We start from the raw sequence: 20605 nt of genomic DNA, 5'->3' as shown, positions 1-20605 counted from the left end.
TTTTAAACATATCTGACAATTAATTATCCATACCATTGTAAGACTTCATCTTAATTTATGTAAAATGCTTAGAGTTTTAACATAACGTGCCTGGAAAATATTGATATATAAAACATTTTTGCTAGCTGACCAACCTTATTGTTTTGTCATTCTCATATTTCACACATGCTACTATTGACAGGTTTAAAAGAGTAAAGAGTTTCTGCAGTAAAACCAATAAGACACATTTCATATTTACAAAGATGTTTTAAAGTCTGATTTAAATCAGTTATCAACCAATCACAAATAAGGACAATTTACATCAAACGAAATTTGGCAGAACTGATGGCAACCTTAACAGGATGGTTCATGTTTGTAGGCTGTCTTATCATTCTCCTATTTACCTTTGGTGAACATTATCTTTTTCCATGTTGGCCTGATTTGTAGCATTATTTTTTTCTTTGTTTTAATTTACCAACACACAGTCACAGGACAATGACTGTCCCAAGAGCTAATAGCTGGTGCAGCCAGAGATTTGTTCGCAACAAAGGTGTTCAACCGTGTGCAAATGTTGTTTTTTGCCTGACTGATGAAGAAAAAATGTCTGATTCAAAGTTTATGTGTAAACAGAACCAGAGCATTGACCGTCCACTAGGGCTCCACAGGTTTGGCTAAGTTGGCCCTGACCCTGGCTTGGTCCACAGCGTCCAACATGTTCTTGCTGTCCATTGCCAGAGTGTGTGCTGCAGCCAGCAACTGTTTCTTACACTCCTCCTTCAAAGAAGTGATGGCGTTCTGCTGGGCCAGCCGCATTTTACTGATCAGCTCCGCCATGTCGTTGTTCAGCAGCTTCTGGGTGCCCTCAATCTGGTAAACAAACAATAGTTTTGAAAATTTTACAGTGGGTATACACTAAATCATCACATTAACAATGTAGGGCAATGGGATTAAATATAAATACACACTTTGTTAAGAGCCTTATAAATAAATATTCAGTTTTATGTTGAAACTGCTCCAGTGATATGTAGTATGTATGTATGTACTTTACATTTATCATCATAATTTTTGCTAAGGTTTGCAGTACAATATGCTATTTTATTTACATTTTCCCCAAACCCTTTGTTCATATGAGCTACAGTTGCATCACATTTTAAATTGACATACTCTGTCGGATGATGTGGCAGAAACCCACTTTTAACTGATCTCATTCAGGAACACTGAACATCTAATCTTTCCTTCTTTGTGTTTGAAGAGGTATTCTGTCACTTTTTGTTTTCAGGGACTAGATCAAATAAAAAGAAGGAAGCAAAGAGATGAGAAAACAACAGTGTAATGTACCTCGGTCCTGACAGACTCGTGTAAGGTGGGCAGAATGTCATCCACACTGCGAATGAGATCTCGTAAAGCCATTCCTACAGACTGAGGGGCAGAGATCAATACAGAGAATTAATAAGCAGCATGACTTAAGGGGTTTGTATTTGATTAGGATTCATAACCCTTAAATTAGCCAGTAAAGAAGAACTGAAATGTAGAACAAACTGTACAGAGAAGAAAGAGAAAAGAAGAAAAATCCTCTTTGTACCTTGACAATGGTAATATATTCATCTGGCTTCATTTCAGGGATGTCATTCTTGAGTTGAACAACAACTTTGACCAAATCCATGACGTATTTGTAGACTTTGTCATCAGAGCGGTCCAGTTCAGCCGTGGGTGCAGGCTAAGAAGGAGAGAATAATGTGTTTTTTAATAATTAACCATTCGTCCTCATTACTTTAAACTGGACACTATTTTAAATGCTTGGTGACATCAGTGTCCTTTCAACTGAGGGGTAATTAAAGTTTTTTTTTAAATGTCTGGGTTCATTATAAATTCTTTTTATCTTAAAATCAAAGCTGATAAAATAAATGGTCTTTTCAGTGAGATAAAAAGATATAACAATCCAAAAAAACGAGTTGGTATAATTACCTGTGCTGTGAGCCGCGGGGGCTTCTCAGGCGGTGCTGTGAGGCAGAGAGATGAACGTTATAAAGGACAGAGAGAAAGAAAAGAGTCAGGAGGATAAAGGGAGAAATAATAGTCTTCAGAATTAATTTAATGTGAATTTCTCTGAGCACTTACCATTCTCTGTGTCAGCCAGAGGGGACTGAAAAGAATAGACAAAGAAAAATCTGATGAGGGCCAGAACATAAATCCTGTCCAGAGTCCAGACCGTCTCTCTCAAGACATTCAACCAACAATAATGCAGGAAGGTCATCCAAATAAATACAACTAACAATAATGCAGGAAGGTCATCCAAATAAATACAACTAACTTAAGAAAGGAATCTATTTTCTTCTTTAATCTGAAGTCTCACAGTCAACCAATCTTGTTTTCAAACTGTTATATTGTATATCTGTGACAATTACTCTCTCTATTCATTGTGATTAAACCTTTAATTATTTATTTTGTGTACCGCAATTGGCAGTTTGACAACAATAAAAACAAGTGTTGCGCTGATCTACAATTTCATTGGATTACTGTAAATAAATGAAAATGTATTTGTGTTTACATAAAATTAAATGTGATTAATACTGTATCAACATTGTCCATGTCCAACATACGGGCCAGTGGTTGGGACAGTTCTTCCTTTGCTGGCATCATTGCACTTTCACTACATTAATTTGCACTTTAATTATTGCGTACACTGTACTGTTGCTTTTTGGATACTTAAATAGAGGGATGTTTTCAAGTTCCTTTGTAACTGCAGTGAAAATATCTTGCAAAGACGTAGACGCGCTACATGACGCTGTCACTTGTCAAACAAACAGAATATGCATCTAAAGACGTTGCAAAAACCGTGTGGTTACATTCAAACATATAAATTTAATTAACATGTTAAAATATTTCTTTGATTTAAATCACCGAGTGGACGAACAGATACCTACCCCTGGGTTCGCAGGATCCTCCGGTCCCATGGGGTCCTGCAAAAGAACAGGCAGGTTCATTTTATACAATATGGACGTGGAGCCTCTCTTTGGAAATGTTATCAGAGGAACATTGAAATTGAGACTAGCGGGGCGTCTGGAGTGAACGAGTGGTTCAGTATTGCTTAATGATGCCTCGCTCAGTGTAGCCTCCAGGGCCACGTTGATTTGAGGAGCGAGGGGACACAAAGACACAGAGAGGGGGTTGACAAAAGTTAATGATGCTCTGTTTCCCACCAGGAGTTTCTCCTCCATCTGCAGCCACTTTTTATCCTCCATCATCTCTGCTTTCTGCCGGCGGAGAGTGTCCTGCATGTTCTGTTTCTCCCTCTGCCACAGCCGCTGGGCGTCCTCCCTGCTGTTCGGCTCCAGTCTCAGAAACTCATTCTCCTACGAGAGGACCAGGGAAGTGTTATGGGGGATTAATACCACACTAATATTTGTCTTTTTTTAATCTCTTGATGCTCATGCTTTTGTATTATTTACATTTAAATAATGTACAAAAAACTGAGTGGATGTTTCTTACCCCCATGCTGCGACGTCGTGGGGACCGGACCGGCAGTGCAAGAGTGTTCATGGAGTCGACAGGGGACTGATATTCACACGGGCTGGCCAGGTCAGGTGAGCTGGCACACAGAGCCTCATTCAGCTGCACGGATGAACACACACACAAATTACATACTATTATTATTAAATGCATTTAATTTCATTTTATTTTATGTTGTGAAGTGAAGTCTGTCGTGTTGAAGGGAACCTTGGGGACGTTGATATACTGTACCTGAATGTGTAGACCGATGCTGAGCGTGTTCCCAAACCGCCCTGGTTTCATTCTTGAAGGCTACAGTAAAGATAAAAAAATATTCCTCCGTTTAAAATTTGAATTGTTTGGCATATACAGTATATATACTGGTTGAATGTGACAGGGATTCAGACCTTGGGAGGAGGCTCGTTCACGCTGAACTTGGGATCAAAGAATTTGGTGGAGCGTGCTCTGTCCCTCTCTCTCTCCACTTCCTGCTCCTTCTCCATCTTGTGGACGTCACTGAGAGAGATACAAGATGACAGTTTCTCCATAAATCACTTTAAATGCATATAATTCCTGATAAAAAATGTTTTTATTTATTATTCTCTATCTGCATATGATCTAATTTGCATTTCTTTAGCTTAAAAAACTGTGATCTAATGGATTGATCTAACTGCATCTATATCAAACTGGCTCTGGGAAGGTTTTTGGATTAAGTAACATCATAAGAAATCATTGTCAACTATGTGAGGCTTTTGTCTTTGTTGTTTATGAGTCAAAGGAAACTTGCAATTGAGAAAAGCAAAACACTTCAGATTTATTTATATGAAATGCTGTGTGGGTTATTGCGTCATATACTGAGGAGACTACTGTGAAAGATCATCACAAGGTTCATTTTGTAAATATGGCCTAACTGTTTGAGCCAATGTGCAGTTTTTATTGAGCATTATAAAAAACACAGAAATACCTGATCTTGACCACCAGCTCAGTAAAAGTGGGTCTCTCTCTGGGGTCGTAGGACCAGCAGCGGGTCATGAGGGAGTAGAGAGCGGGAGGGCAGTTGTCTGGTTTGGGCAGCCTGATGCCCTGCTCCAGTTGGTTGATAACGTCTCTGTTCTCCAGCCAGAAAAACGGCTGCTGCCCACGACTCAGTATCTCCCACATACATACAGCTGCAGAGAAAAACAAACATTAAAAAAAAATCCTGTGACATAACTACACTCATACTTTAAGCAATAATGATGCAAAGCAGTATATAAGGAAAGACAAATGTTGTTGTGGATCAACTTTTTCTCCATAAATACTTCAAGATAAATTTCACAGGAACCATAAATAAAGAAGGGCAGTGAATAACAAGTCTTTTCATTGTTGATTATTCTGCCCATTATTTTCTCCATCAATTTAGTCAATAAAATGTCATAAACTTGTGAAAACCGCCTGCAACAACCCTACAGCCGTGGTTTATGTCTTTAAATGTCTCTTTGAAGACAGAATACAAATATATTCAGTTTACCATAACAAAGACCAAAGAAACTGAAAGTAGAAAATGTTTTTCATCAGTTTACAACAATAGTTTCTGATATATTTCTGTCATTATATCTATTATGAAGCAGCACTTTGTCCTTCACGTGCATATACAGTATGTTTTCACAAACATGTGGTCACAGCATCCTGTTTCATATACCATGTCACCTTCCTGAAATATGTTGCTATAGAGGAAAACGTACACATAGCCACAAGCCACCACCTTCCTGTACATGAGCCAGTACTACTGCCAACGGCCATGTAAGTACTGTAATAAAGACCATAAAGGCTGTTTGGTTTGTTTGCAAACTCAGAAATGCAATGTAGCTGTAATATCAGTTCAAATTATTGTTACAACATCATAAAATGATGCAGTGTTTGTTTCAGTTGATGATTAACCAGCCACCTGTCTTTTGAGCATGAGTTCTTTCTTTTATTCCTTTCTGCCTGTCTAAGTTATTGTAAGTTCATGCTTAGCTCACCAAACATCCAGACGTCGCTGGACGTTGTAAAACGTCTGAAGTTGATGGATTCTGGGGCCATCCACTTGATGGGCAACCGAGTAACAGAAGCTGCAAATGGGAGAGATTTTGTATTTTAAATCAACATCAACATCATTTTTAACACAAAGAAAAGTAAAGCAACTCATTATTTTACTCTTTTTTTTTATTTAAGCCTATAATATACTACATACATACATTTTGTGACCCAGACCATTTGTGCCAAAGGTATTTTGGTCAAATATCCATTAACATGTAGTTGGCAATAAAACGTGATCACCATTTTCTTTAATGCAAACCTTTGCCTGTACATTATCTTGTAATCTGTCGTTTTATCTCCTATATCATTCAGTTTAATTTGACAGTTTAATGTGAATTGAACTAGAGTTTAGACACTGAGCTGATACAAAAAAAGGATATTATCATCTTTTATTCTCCAACGTTTTCCGTTACCTTTGTAGTATTCTTCATCCTCGATGTACCTTGACAGACCAAAGTCTCCGAGCTTCACACAGTCTGCACTGGCGACTAGCACGTTCCTGACTGCAATGTCTCTGTGAGAGACAAGGACAATAGAGAAGGTTAAACCCTCTGTACTGTAGCTACAGGCAAAGATGACAAAGATCCATCGTGATTCATTTGAATAATACAAGCAGTATCTGTGGGACCTGATGTTACATATTGTCATTCAACTGATAACATGATGGAGCAGACTGCCTGAAATAGCCCTCAGCCCTCACTGACTGACTTTAATATGCTTCTTCATATGCACTGCAAAAACTGCAGCAGGTACAATACTAGAGGAGTCTTTACATTTTCCACACAGGCAAAAAACTAATTTCCTGTCTGTGTTTCCACTTCACAGGAGATTGATTCATCGAGTGGTTCTTTTGCTGCCTGAAACCTTTTGATAAGTTCCTGCAAAAAGTGAAAAAAAAAACTCTGTCGTATCATGAAAACTTCTTGTAATGTTTTTTTCTCCTTCATCTCTCTGAATGAACACTGACCAGTAATCATAAAATAACTGACCATATTTGACAATTATCAAATTATTATAACAAGAAATTGTATCTCAGTCCCAGAACATTATACAGACTGTGTCTCTGACGCATCACAAAAAAATCCTTTTTATAGCAGCAACAAAAGGTCTAATTTATATAATTTGTGAAAACCTATTATTGTACCCCTATCTGTAGAAATAAGACCATTACAAGCAGAGACACACAGCACAGGCACCATGGCCTTGGGTCTCTGCTCAACAGTTTATGAGGCCTGATAGTCAGCGTTAACAAAAAGCATAAAACTTTTGAATTGTGGCTATTTATGCACTGTCATTTGTTTATTCAATTGTATTCCAACTTGTTTTTTTTCCTTTTCTATTTATTCTTTTTAAATCATATTTATGTCTTTTTTTATTGTCTTGATTCTCATATCCTGCTGCAATGCCCTTGTCTGGCTCATGTAAAGCATTTTGAACAGACTTGCCTGCAGTATAATAATGAGATAAAACTAACGTAGTATTCTCAAATAAACAGCCGGTAATGACCTTTCAAAATGCCATGGTTGTCTTTGCTCTGTCAATCTACTTAATATAAAAATATACAAAAATATAATAAAGCAATTTTGCTAGATTTGTCAGTTTGAATGGAGAAACATCTGTTTAACAAAGTTGGACATGTGACTTTTTGGGTGATAGGAAAATATCAGTATCACCACTTAGAAATACATTTTCTCACCTGTGTACCAGGTTGACCCCTTCCAGGTAGACCAGTGCTTTGCAGATCTGCAGGCTGAACAGCACCAGAGTTATGTTTGATAGCTGGTGCTGGTTCTGTGTCAGGTAATTTCCGAGCTGCAACAAAGTCAAAAACTAAGGTGAGGACAGGAACCTACTGAGCCTGAGCACAGAAACGTGAATACATCTACAGTAACTGCACAAAAATCAGTCAGACTCATGCTAGTCCCTTTTTGTGTCAATCCTATTGATGCCCTCTACAACTTAAACACATCAGTTCAATTATGACTGAATCAAAATCAAAATCAAAATATATTTATCATGAAATCACTAACCTCTCCAAACTGGTACAGCTCCATGACAATCCACACAGGGTCATCTTCTATGATGCCAATCAGTTTGACAATGTGAGGATGCTCCAGGTTCTTCATAATCACTGGAAAATGCACAGAGTTCATAAATATTAACATTATTATCAGAATTAACATAATAATGTCACCCTGTTAGTTTCTACACTTTACCTGCTTCACTCATGAACTTCTCCATCACGTCAGGTGAACAGTCTTTGCAGGTTTTAACTGCCACATTGACCCTTTCCCCAACCTGTTCAATCAACAAAGAAAAAGACAAAGATTATGTTAAACATTTGAATGGAAATTAATAAGAAATAATGCACATAATGATATAATAACGACACAATCTGGAAGTAAATATTGTCTTTACAAGATACACCATAGTTTCCCCACTCTAAAGTCCATAACAGCTTTAGATCTTTAACCCCATTTTTGCTTTTAGTATCAATACACAGTAGAAAAACAGACTTACGGGTTGTTTATAAAATCCATCGTAGACTTCTCCAAAAAAACCCTCACCAAGAATCCGGCCAAGAACGATGTCATCTCGGTCAATCCCGTACTTGACTAGAGAACCACATTTGTCAAAGCTCAACTGTGAGTTTATACTACTGTATAAATCTTATTAAATGAACTCCGTGAACAGAAACTGTGGACAAACCTGATTTCGGCCTTTCGTCAAGAATCTCACAGTAGATATCTGACCCTGTGAACACAAGAGAAAGGGCGATAATGTTTGGCTTTTAAAAATGGAAATGAAGACTCTGTGTGCTGTGTTGTGCAATGGAGGTTATGTAATAATACTATGAAAACTGTCAGCTCACCCATACTGTGTCTGATGGAGCTGGTGTCTCGGCTGCTCCAGGGGAAAAAAAGACAGAATGAGAGAAAGCCTCAGAGATAAATTTACAAGTTACGGCCCCTCAGAGCGCTGACAGCATGATTCAATAAAACAGCCCCTATCATCAATAAATAACTTTTCATTTCGTATTACAACCAAAGGGAATGAGCACAGCTTGGACTCAGCAGCTACACTGAGGCACAAATTATTTCAAGTTATAAAACAGTCAAAATCCACTCACCCGGTGGGGATCTCAGGTAGGGAACTTCGTGTATTAGCATCTAGGACAGACGTTAGTTATGATAATTGAGTTTAAATAACACATTTCTCAAAGAGTCCAACCGAGCTTTTAAGTCTTCCAACTGTGTTACTGTAATCACAGTGGGGTTAAGACAAAAATACAGGGAAGTAGCTGAGTCATACCTTTATTTGGTCGAGAGATAACAGAAGCATCTGTTTCATTTTCCAAGCGGCAGTATCCATCAATAAGGTCCATCATGTTCTCTGCCATAGGGACAGTGGCCACGTTGATCGATAGACGCTATCAGAAAGGGGGGGAAAGGACAATATTACATTTCCTGGACAATCACTTTCTCACCAACTCTGTCTTTTTTAAACAATGCATGGGGGAAAAATTGCAGACTGTGTTGTTGTGGCACTTACTTGTCTGGCCCCCTCGATTTCGAGGTTTAGCAGAGCCTTGCCGTCGCTCTGAGATAAGCATTGTACTTTCTTGATCTGCTTGAAGTCTGCAAGAAACACAGCCTGAGGCACACAGGGAAAGGAATGCAATGAGTTTGATTTTGATGGAGCTGATTATATTTGTAATAGTGTGTGAGAAACATAATGGTGTAGTTTCCACTGATGGCTGCTGACAGTGTCCAGAGATTTCTTTTAGACATTTGTTAATCCCGCCAGAGTTTCACTGTCAAACGTTAGGCCTGTATTTTCAGATATTTTTATACTTTGATCGTTGAACATTAGGAACAATCCTGATTCACTGTCTTGCCAAGAGCTGGATAAAAAAAAATCAATGCCAATGCCAATTCTGTATGCTAAATATGATGGTTAGCTTAGGTTAGTTTATCTTATATAAAAATAGCAAAAACATGGGAAAATAAGATAGCCTGGCTCTGCCCAGTGATAATATAACCTATTTACCACAACTTCTTAGAATAAACATGTCTTGTTTGGTTAATTCGTTCACAAAAAAAAAAAAGTGCGATTTTATCAGGGGTTTTGTGGCAGATTATTTCTCGGCCAAGAGCTGTTGCCAGGCAACTAGTGAAACTTCAATAAGTGTAGATCCATGAGCTTTAGAAATGCTGCTAAGTGGATTTCCTTAGTTTTAGCTAGCTGTTTGCCTCTGTTTCAAGTCTTTATGATGCTAAGCTTTATGCTCTGCAGCTTCTGCTTAAATAAACAGAGGTTACAGAGGCGGAGCTGCCTGCAGGACAAAACCACAAAGCCACCAAGCAGCAGCTGGCTGTAGCTTCATTTGTAAAATCTAGACATTAGATCAGTCCCCTCATCTTACTCTCATCTCATCTAGGATGAAAGGAAATAATCGCCCAACTATTGATAAGAAAAATCACATTTATAACACAGCAGAGCTCTTAATGATGGAAAGTCAAAACTCCTCCGCAGAAATGCTCAAGTCTTCACCATGCTTACCGCTGCATTCTTCTGTGTGCGTTGGCGAATGCCTCGCCCACCGATGACCAGCTCCACTGACAGGCACCAACCTTGCTGTTGACAAATGAGAATAATTTATGGGTTAACTGCACAGAGCACAGGGAAACACTCCCTGCCCAGTTCACTGCAAGTGTGCCAAGCGCATTTGGAAATGGGGGGTAGGATCAAAAAGGACACAGTATTGTATATTATAGGAGAACATCTCAGTGGTTGTGACATTCAGGGCCAATCACATTCACCTCTTCAATCCTGAAAACGCAGCCATGCATGTAGAGCCATACAGTATGTGCAGTGAAGACTCTAGATTTACATAGATCAATGATTGCTGACAATCTGGTAAAGAAATAGTAGGCCTATCCTACTCCATCTTCGTATTACAACATGCTGTGGTATGCTAAATTAGGATTTTACTGTAAAAATACTGCTCTTCCTGTTACTTCAACCAAACTCTTTAAAAAGATGTTGAATGCTGGAGACAATAGAGAAGGAGCAAGGAATTTCCTCCGTGAGACTAGAGATGGAAGAAGTACCTGCTGCCTTCAGACACCTGTAAAAAAGACTTATAAAAGGGAAGACACTCAAAACAGACTAGTGACTAACTGCTGTGGATGACAGACCTGATGAGAATCATTTATCAGTCTTGGATCTGTCCATCTGGTATCAATCCAGTAATAGAGAAAAACTTTTAAAAATGTAAATAAAGCAACTCAAATACCAGACACTTAACAGTTGTGGAAACGTTAGTCTGTGAAGCAGCCTCAGTGTGAAGCAGAAAAATACAACTTCCCATGTTCATCGCCTCATCGTGGGCGACCTAAACATGATTAATTTAATCTAATCTAAATCCGCGGGGGAAGAGAGTATCAGTATTTGTAAGAGAACATAACTTTGTCACTCACCACTAGTTCACATGGGAAAACCTCTTCATCATAGTTGGCAAAATCTTTGAGGGTTTCAAAAAACTTGACCATGCAGTCGTCCTCCTTGAGTGTGGCGTACTGTTGAAACGTCTGCTGGATCAGCTTCCGTAGCTGCTTTGACTGAATCACAACAAGGACAGTTGACATGGTTAGTATTTATACAGGACATAACACAAGACAAAACTTAGACTAAAAACTTACTACTAGATCTGCTGTTCTTATTTTCTGTTTCTATAGTCTGACAATCAAACAAGTATGGAACGGTAACAGAAAGACTATATACAAACCACATTTATTAACCACAACTGACTAAATTGTCTTACACATAATTAATGACTGTGCTGTGCTTTCAGCTGTATTTATTGATCTAAATTATCACTTACTATAGCCAGAAAGTTAGACTCAAGAGAATCCTTCTTTCTTTCTTCCTTTCAGTCCTGCTAAACTGGACCTTCAGAAACCAGGCTCTCAGACATAAACTGATGTTGATTATTAATAGCTTTATATAATACAGTAATGCTATATTACTAATTTTATGAAATCAGCATTATAGTATGATGTTTATATAGCACGTAGCCTGCAGTAGACTACGACTCATACGACTACGACACTACTGTATATTCTACATATTTGGTTTGCTTCAGAGGTGTCTGAGTTCATATGGAGTGCTCACATATGCGTAAAAAATGCTGACTAGTCGCTCTGAGTTCATTTTGGGGGCTAAGAGGGACCATGTGTGAAAACACCCTCTCACAGAGCAGACACAGAGATGTTCCTCTTGCTCACACGGTAACAGCAACTCTTCTCTTTAAATAGTGACTCAGGTTTGTTAAAAAAGAGAGTTGTTGTGAGGTCCTTTACTGAAAAAATATTTCCAAATCTAGTGACAAATAAATACATATGTAAACACTCCCTGCAAGCTAGTCGAGCCGAGGATAGTTTACCTTCATGCTGTTGATCAGTTGTGGAGGAAAGAAAAGGTCCAGGCCCACTTCTTTTCTTCAGTTGTGATGACAAATATAGGAATTAAAAGAGATGAATATTGCCACAAGATCAAAATATCACAATGCTGTGTTGAAAATGGATTGTGAAGTTATTACCAGGCATTTTGCAGATGGGATTTCAGAAGAGTTTGATACAGTCAAGGCTCACTTCACTTTCAGCCAAAACATCAAAATTAAAGTTATAAAGTGAAAAGAAAATGCAAACTTACTCTAGCAGCTCAAAGTTAGACTTCTTTTCAAGACCTTTTGCATTCATGTCTTTGTAGAACCTCCTGCAAAAACAAAGTAAAAAAACAAAGCATATTAGTTTACAATCTGCTACTACAAACTAACAGCCTGAAAACTAAACTGTTTAATCTATCTGCTGTATCTTCAAAAACCTACAGTGCTAAAGACCTTCATATCTAGAGTACACATACATGGCCACTGTGGTGCAAAACTAACAAAACCAATAACCTCACCCTTAACCAATGGAATTTCATTGTTTAACCAGAAAGAGACTCACCTGATCTCCAAACAACCGAGCTGCAGCGCCATCCCATCACTGACTTTACTGGCATGATACTGCATATAATCACTACGTACCTGTTCAACAGAGAAATCAGATATACTACTATACACTTCATTCTAACCATGCAAGCAAATGTCTTACATCAATTTTTGTTTGAAACAAATCACATACAGAAACCTGTATGTAAAAAATGTATCTAAAAAATAAAATACACTGTAGCTTTGTTACCTGTTGGTAAAAATACATTAGTGTAGATCTGTCATCCTGGAATTTTTCAAGGAAACTGACAGGAACATATCTGATACGAAGGTCATACCTGTGTTCAAGGAGAAACCAGGGAAGAGCTTTCATTTAACACTGTACATCATTCAAACTTTAGATTAAAAAAAGAAGAACTCATGGGGAAACGTGCGTCTCTACCTCCACTCAGCTTCCACATGATGGCTCTCATAGCGTTGTTCTACCTCTCCAACAGTCAAGTCTGGATGCAGCCAGTGAAGTTCTTCAGACTTCAAGTGTTTCAGCATGAGACCGTAGGATCCCGTGTGCTTGATGTTCGGCCCCAGTCGACCACTCACCAGAATCGAACGAATGATGGCCTGAATCACACACAAAAGGCTTCGTTCATATTTCTTCATAAAGGTTTTTCAGTCAACCTTGCCAAACAAAACACCCTCTCCAGCAAAGCTTCAAACAAACAGCACCTCCCCTTTGATTTGCTTTCAAAATTGTCTAAGATAAAAACCAAAAGTTCCCTCTCCATCAACTCCCTTCCCCATATTTTGTGGATTACTCTCACCCTGATCTGCCAGGAGCTGTCACATTTCACCAGCTTGAAGTTCTTGCCCAGGTTGTTGTTGGTGCAGAAGCACACTTTGAGGATCTTGACGGGTCCTCCTTCGCCAGCGAACTGTGACTCTGGGTTGGAGTCGGATTCACTTGGTCTTGGACTGGGCACCTTCCAGGACAGGGTGTCCCCGGACATCACCTCGTACATTTTCAAAGTTGGGTTGGCACCGTCATAACAACATCCTTTCAACAGACAGAGGGAATAGATTTACATTTTGATGTTATATGAACAGCAAGATTTTGACAGCGTCTGCCGTTGGGTACATAATCGGAGCTGGTTCTCATGTATACAGCACATGGGGTTGAGTAAAGGCTTGTGATGACACTACTGTGTCTGTACACGCCGTTCTGTGACTTGCTGGAGCATAGTACGAGAGTCATGCTACACTTCACATTCATGCTGTGATCTTGTGCCATGCGGTGTCTGACTCACATCATTTGGATCTGATTACATTCTTGCCTCAAGTGAGGGCCTGTGTGTTTCAAAAAGCAGTGACAGTGTAGAGACTCCTATCATCAATATCAACATGGGGAATTTTTTTTCTACTGTAAAGACAAATACAAGAGAAATGCCAGTATGTGACTTTCAGGGGGGCAACAATATTTAGTAAACTGAGACAATACTCACCGGAAACCAAATTACAGTGAATGGCAGAGGGATGACTAATCAACCGCATCTTAGCTCTGGGCAGTTATGCAACCTGTGTTGATTTGTCCTACATTCAAGAGTGAGGAAAGACTGGGAACGACTTTTACTCGCTTTATTGGCAAGAGGTAGAAGAGATGTTAACTTAGCACAACTGGCCAGGCTGTAGATAACAATGTCAGCATCCTGTCAGCATCTGTACTACTCACTATTTTAGCCTAAAATACAGAAACATTTAAATGTCATATAAAGTGTTTGGATTTCCTGAGGTAAATGAAGTCTTGAAAGTTAATGCAAACTATCTCTACAGGTTTTTCCACTAAAGTTGAAGTCTAAAAAAACATCTGTCAGTGCAAAGGCCATGTTGGAACAAGCTGTATTACTTCACACTCATGCATTATTAGGAGAAGATACTGAACCAGAAATGGCCCCTGATGTGTCTTCGGTGAATAAATAAATTGTGTATATAAACATGAATGCAATGTGAATGGCTGACTGTGCGTTAGTGTGAAGCACTTTGAATGACCTCAAAGTCTAGAAAAGTGCTATGTAAGGCAGGTCAGTTCACCTTCTCACGATATACAAGAGCTTCTGGATGAGTCCAAATGTAGAGACTGTGAAGTCGCCTTACACTTCAGTTTTTGTTATTGATTGAACAAACAAGATAGAGTCTTTTTAGATAAGAAGGTTTGACTGTGCTAGTGGGTGAATTTTTATACATTCAGACAGAGTTAGCCGAGCAGTTTCCCCTCGTTTCCAGGCCAGCCAGCTAACTTCAGCATATTTACTATACAGCCATCCCAGCAACGGCAGAGTCTGCTCCGGCCTCTTAAGTTTAAACAAACACGGTGACGGATGGGGATCACGAAAAAGAAACAGCCGCAACTGCACACCAGGAAGCAAAAGTCGTCTCAAATGTCCTCAGTGTAAGTATAATCAGAAGGGCTGCACAGTGCACACGCTTTGACAGAGCTTCACGGTTACATCTGACAGGCAGCAACCAACTGATGCATCACATAAAAAGTCATAATAATACAACCAGAGCTGCTCTCGCCTTAGAAACCCCAAACACCAGCCTCAATCTGTTACACATTCAGCTCTATTAATCAAAAATCCAAGAGCATAAATACTTAAAAGCTGCCTTGACAAACACACCCAGTTGTGACTTGGAGATTCCCCCCGGTTACCCACCTCTCAGCAGTGTCTGTCAGTAAAGTGCCTTTTAGCTGTCACAACATGTTTCCTCATAAATGGAGCTCCTCGCTGTTAGTCCGCTGTGAGGGAGCCGAGCAGTGTTAGCTTCTCTCAGGGTTTTCTGTCGCTGTTGGACAGGGTTGTGTTTTGTTAGCCTGAGGCCATGAATTCCCCAGCAGGGTTGCGAGTGGGTGTGTTTGTGTGTGCGTATGTGTGTGTGTGTATGTGTAGTGAGAAAGACAGAGAGGAAAAGAGAGAGAGAAGATGAGTGTGCAGCATGGCCGGCAAGTTGCACCATCACCTGGGTGTGGGAGGCCTGAAAGAGGTGATTGAGGAGAGGGTGAATTTAAGATTATAAGATTTAAAAAAAAAAAACTAAAAACACATCGGCAGATTAAAGTACACATAGGACTGGATATGAATACATTCCTTGGCTCACGTGGAACAAACATAGTGAAATGCTACAGACTGTAAAATCTGCTCTGTCAATTCTGCATGTCTTACAGCATCTGATCAAATTTATTCATAAAGCACATTTAAAACATCTGCGAAGGACTTTTTTTTTTTTTTTAATCAATGAACAGCACAACAAAAACAAGCAAGCAGACTAAAATGAGCGAAATCTTGGCACAAATGCTTATGAGTATCAAACTGTTTTTAGCTGGGGTTTGATGGAGACAATGGGGCAGATCTGATAGAAATGAGCAGATAGTCTGTGGACTGTGACTGAGAAAGTCAGGTCAACTCTGCATTAAAGGTGTGAGGGTGTAGTGCAGTGTAGCTTTTTCACTGTTTTGCTAACTAATGTTTGTATGTTTGTTTATGTATATATCAGGGCTCCAGACTGCCCCTAAATGGAGGCATTTTGCCCCTAAATTTGAGACAGTGCAAATAAAGTTTTCATCTCCTTGCACATGTGCAACCAGTAAATTAGCTGTTTGCTTTTTTCTTGAAACGTGGAAGTGACGATTCAAAGACTCTGGAATCTGTCATTACAGGTGGCAGGACAATGTGTGTGATGACCATTAATGAAAAGGAAATCTGAATATTTGCTTTGCAAGTCGATTTACAGTGTGCACAGTGTGCGTTAGGAGGCACGGTGAGTCTGGAGCCTTGTGCTTATGATTGTAGTGAAAATGCCCTTAAATAACGTTTTTTTTTTTATCTATCCCATAGTGATTTAGGTGCAGGAGAAGAGAGGCCAGGAGAGGAGTCATGTGGTCCGTCCTCCTAGAAGCAGTCAGAGGCCGAGTGGCAGCGTTCAGGAGAACAGCTCTAACTCCCTGCTCCAGAGAACAGGGAGTTATGAGGCATAACAGCACAGCTCCAAAGGAGATGACAGATAAAGATAAAGTGTACAGTGGATGTAATAGGGAGGAGCTACGTGGAGCAGTGACAGAGAAGAAACCAGGGAGGAAAAGGAGAGAACAAGTCTGAATGATGAATGACACCATAAATAACTGGTTGTGGTGAAGCTTTGTCACAGATGAATCCCTGTGACCTCTCACCCAGTTCAAGTTACAAGAGTGTGAGACGTTTTTTAGTCTTTAACACTTAAACACTAAACCACAGAACAATAGGACATGTATGGTGAAGGGCTGGACCGGGCTGTGTAACTAACCTCAGTTTAGATACACACCAAAATGTGTCAGCTGCACCACAGACCAAAACTGCCAGGTATCAAATTACAGGTAGGCTATAACAATCAATCAGCTAACTGACAAAAAAATGTAGTGGCTGCCCCTCGGGTGAAGATGTCACCTTGAACATTTTGGAAATCACTATTCTCAAACATTTTGTAAACTAGTATTGTCAAAGTCATCAGCAGATTAATGAATACAACTGCCCTGGCATTAAATAACAGATTTGAACCTGTTACTATTAGACACATTTTCTAATAAATGCCTTGATATGAATCATATTTAATTAGACTGTATTTTCAGATGTTTGGCATATTTTGAGTATATTTCTTGAACAAATCCAAGTCCAGGTATTCTGGTGCTTTTGATGTGATTCTGTTAGTGGCTAAACCGAACCTGTTCAGGTCAATGCTGCCATGCTAATGCTGTAATTGCAACAATTAGGCCTTCTTTATAAGCAAGGCAGTCTTGTCAGGTTTTATCTATAGCAAAAGTAAACAAACTGATATTCTGCAATAAAAAAGCTCCTAATTAAATCACAGACATGAAGTCCTCTCTTCTGCTTGTTTTTAACAGCACTCACATTTTTTTGTTTTTTAAAGTGAATAAAAGCGACAGTGTTGTGTCTCCGCTCACACACTGTCATGCTGGCACTTGAGTTGTTATGGTAACAACTCTTCCCAGGAGAGTTATTTATCCCAAACTGTGACTGAGGTAGAGCGAACAAACTCTCTCAACACTCAGCCACAACAAATGCCACAGCGGGACACAAAGATGTGAATATTTATCCAGATTAAATGCTACTCCTGCGCGCTGCTGTCATCGTTCTTCTGTTTCCAAACTCTTGTTTTTTGTTTCTTAATGGACAAGATTTAATGGTGCTGTGTCAGAGGGTGAATGGCAGGGGCTGATTCTTGGTGAGAGATTGTGACAAATGAGGATGAAATTCCACAGGAACTGGTGGAGACGCAGCAAACGTCCACAAGGCTTCACCTGAGAGACCTGAGAGGAGGCTGCCGCTGCACATAAACATCGCAGCTGTTTCGCAACACACTCTTTTTCTTCGGGAGAAATAATTACAACTACCACAATAAACCACAAAGTGTCAAAGCTTTAAAGGGATAGTTCACCCCAAATTCAAATTTCACTCTTTACCGACTACTCACCCTCATGTCGACTAAGGGCTGGGAGAATTTTCAGAGTCCTCCGTGGCTTCTCTGAGTTACGGGGGGGGGGGGGGGGGGCCGCGCAGCAGTGTTTGTCCATATAATGGTTGTGAACGGTGCTCACTTTTCTTTGCCCAAAAAGACACACCAAAAAACATCCAAATACCTCCATGCTGCTCGTATGTAATGTCCCTCTTGTATCGAAGCCCCAACATGAGAAATTGTTCTGAAAAAAATTAAATAAGTCTATATTTCAAGCTTGTTTGTAGCGGAAGCTCCCAGTGTCTCAGTTCACTGCTCTGCCAGCGGAACAATTTCTCATGTTGTGGCTTCAATACAAGAGGGACATTACAGACGAGCAGTATGGAGGTATTTGGTTGTTTTTTGGTGTGTCTTTTTGGACGAAGAAAAGTGAGCACCGTTCACAACAATTATATGGACAAATACTGCTGCGCGGCCCCCCCTGTAACTCCAAGAAGGCACGGAGGAATCTGAAAATTCTCCCAGCCCTTAGTCGACATGAGGGTGAGTAGATAATGAGTGAAATTTGACTATCCCTTTAATATCCTCCAAGAATTAAAAGCATGGCAGATCCACAATAAAAGCAAATGCAGCTTTTCTGTCCGCACATCATGTGGGCTCATTTCAGTCTCTTCATTTCCAATGATTACCCTGTTGCTCATGTACATAATGCCAGACGATTTTGCAACAAAAGCCTCTGCTGATGACGAAATTCAGTCCATTCACAGATCTTTCAACAGCTGGCAGACAAACTGCAGATATGTGTGAGGCATGAGCTCATTTAGAAACATAGTTTGTTCGCAGGAAAACAGAGATGCAGTGAAATGTGCCTCTCGCTCTCTCTTTGGTCAGAAAGAGAAAGTCACTATCAGCAGATATATCAAGACCATTATCTATGTGGTCCTTCATACGTTCAACTCTCTAACTTTCGTCTGTGCAGTAGTTATATCAAGTTCAGTGCACGGCGCTGCAGTGGAGGAGACATGGTCACTGTCATGACATGCACAGCTGAGCTGACAGTGTTATCGTTTGGTATTTCTGTGTAACGGCATTGTGGGAAAACTGTCAGCAGTCTGTTCTCGGAAATCGTATTACAACCATGAAACATTATCAAGTGTCTCTTCATCAGACTGGTTTGCTTCTCACATGTTTATCTTGAAAAGAAAAGGAAGTTTCCAAGATAATAAATCTAATGGTTAGTGAACCAATTGTGAGTGTGAGGTGTTGTAACATTAAACACTGTGAAAAGAGCAACGTCTTCTTGTAGTAACAGCAGACACAGAGAGGAGCTTCTTCTCCTGCGAGGTGCCTGTCAACACAGGCAGACATTCAGACGGGCCTAGCTCTCTAAACACTGTTGTGCTGAGGGTCTGCATATTGCAACGTCATGACCCCAGGCGCTGGAATGTGGCTGGCTGCTGCTTCACCTGCACAGACATGCTGTGATAATGAACAAAGTTTTCTCTCTCGCTCTCTCTCTCTGTTTGTATGTCACATTGTGCAAAATGCAGGTTTTTAAAGCCTCAAAGCCAAGTTTTCTCACTCTTTCACAAACAGAACAAAAGGGGAAAAACATGTTGTGTGTGATCAGTTGAACCAAACATGAAGACTGAACAGACTTTTTCAGGTGCAGGCCTGTTTATATAATTAACCTCTATAAATGTGGGCCTGTGGCAGCTACTTCTTTAATTGCAATAAAAAAAAAAGACAACATTAAAACAACTCTCTCTGCTCTACAATATTAAACATGTAGGCTACATATATCGAGTCCTACCTGATTCTGATTGAATTCCTCTTGTCAGAAAGTGTTATTATTCCTCACGGAGAGTCCGGCCTCACGGTTCACTGTCTCACTCCCTCTGTGCATTGAGAAACAAGGTGGCAGGTGGCCACTCCCTCACCTCTGCCGTCCTGCTGTAAGGAGAGCCCACACTTCCTTATTTCACCAGCCCCACACACGCCAAGAACATGGCGGATAGTTTCCACTTTTAGCGTCGCATGCGTATTTTTTTTTTTTTTTTTTTTAGTCTTTTCGCTTTTTTTTTTCAGGCGCACGGATGATTTTGAAATGTTTTGGTTAATTTCAAAACTAGTTTCAAAAACCCAAACAACGACGTGAGAAGTTCTTTGAAACCACGACTATGGTTTACATAACAGTTTCTACACGATTTTACTAATACCTCGAAACAATGTGCAAGCTTTTTATTGCATATAAGTAAAAAATTTTAGTCTTTTACCTTTTACTGTTTCCCCCTCGGCGTCACTGAAATAGTTATTGTTGTCATAGTGACGTAATGACAGCGCGTGACCAGCAGAGGGTGCTGCAAGCTAAAAAAAATTGTTACAGTGTTGAAGTTGGTTATATTTAATGTAACCAACTTTGACACTAACTAGATAGATAGATAGATAGATAGATAGATAGATAGATAGATAGATAGATAGATAGACGTTTATTAAGTTTTTAAGCTTATTCAAAGGCAAAATATATTGAAAAAGGCACTAAACAAGTTGAATTTAAAAGTGAGAGGAAGAAGAGGACTC

At 39.7% G+C, this 20605-nt stretch overlaps 1 protein-coding gene across 1 annotated transcript; it reads right to left on the bottom strand.

The window, feature by feature from the left end:
- Nucleotides 1-630: 630 nt before the first annotated feature.
- ptk2bb (protein tyrosine kinase 2 beta, b) lies at nt 631-19910 on the bottom strand (the record flags this gene model as incomplete). Its single annotated transcript, XM_084000620.1, has 31 exons — nt 19839-19910; nt 13348-13580; nt 12969-13147; nt 12777-12864; nt 12543-12622; nt 12247-12309; nt 11978-12032; nt 11013-11153; nt 10093-10167; nt 9082-9183; nt 8842-8959; nt 8660-8699; nt 8402-8433; nt 8239-8283; nt 8050-8144; nt 7746-7827; nt 7560-7660; nt 7226-7341; nt 5943-6043; nt 5472-5561; nt 4433-4637; nt 3876-3984; nt 3721-3780; nt 3469-3591; nt 3180-3332; nt 2904-2939; nt 2098-2122; nt 1945-1979; nt 1562-1696; nt 1318-1398; nt 631-846 (listed from the first exon to the last, which is right to left on the bottom strand). The coding sequence occupies exons 2-31, from the start codon at nt 13543-13545 to the stop codon at nt 631-633; spliced, it is 2979 nt and encodes a 992-aa protein (XP_083856746.1). The 5' UTR covers nt 13546-13580; nt 19839-19910.
- Nucleotides 19911-20605: the final 695 nt, after the last annotated feature.

Source organism: Trachurus trachurus (assembly GCF_905171665.1).
Source record: "Trachurus trachurus genome assembly, chromosome: 24".
Taxonomy (NCBI): domain Eukaryota; kingdom Metazoa; phylum Chordata; class Actinopteri; order Carangiformes; family Carangidae; genus Trachurus; species Trachurus trachurus.
The sequence above is the reverse complement of the archived record's forward strand: the minus strand, read 5'-3'. Positions and strand labels throughout refer to the sequence as shown.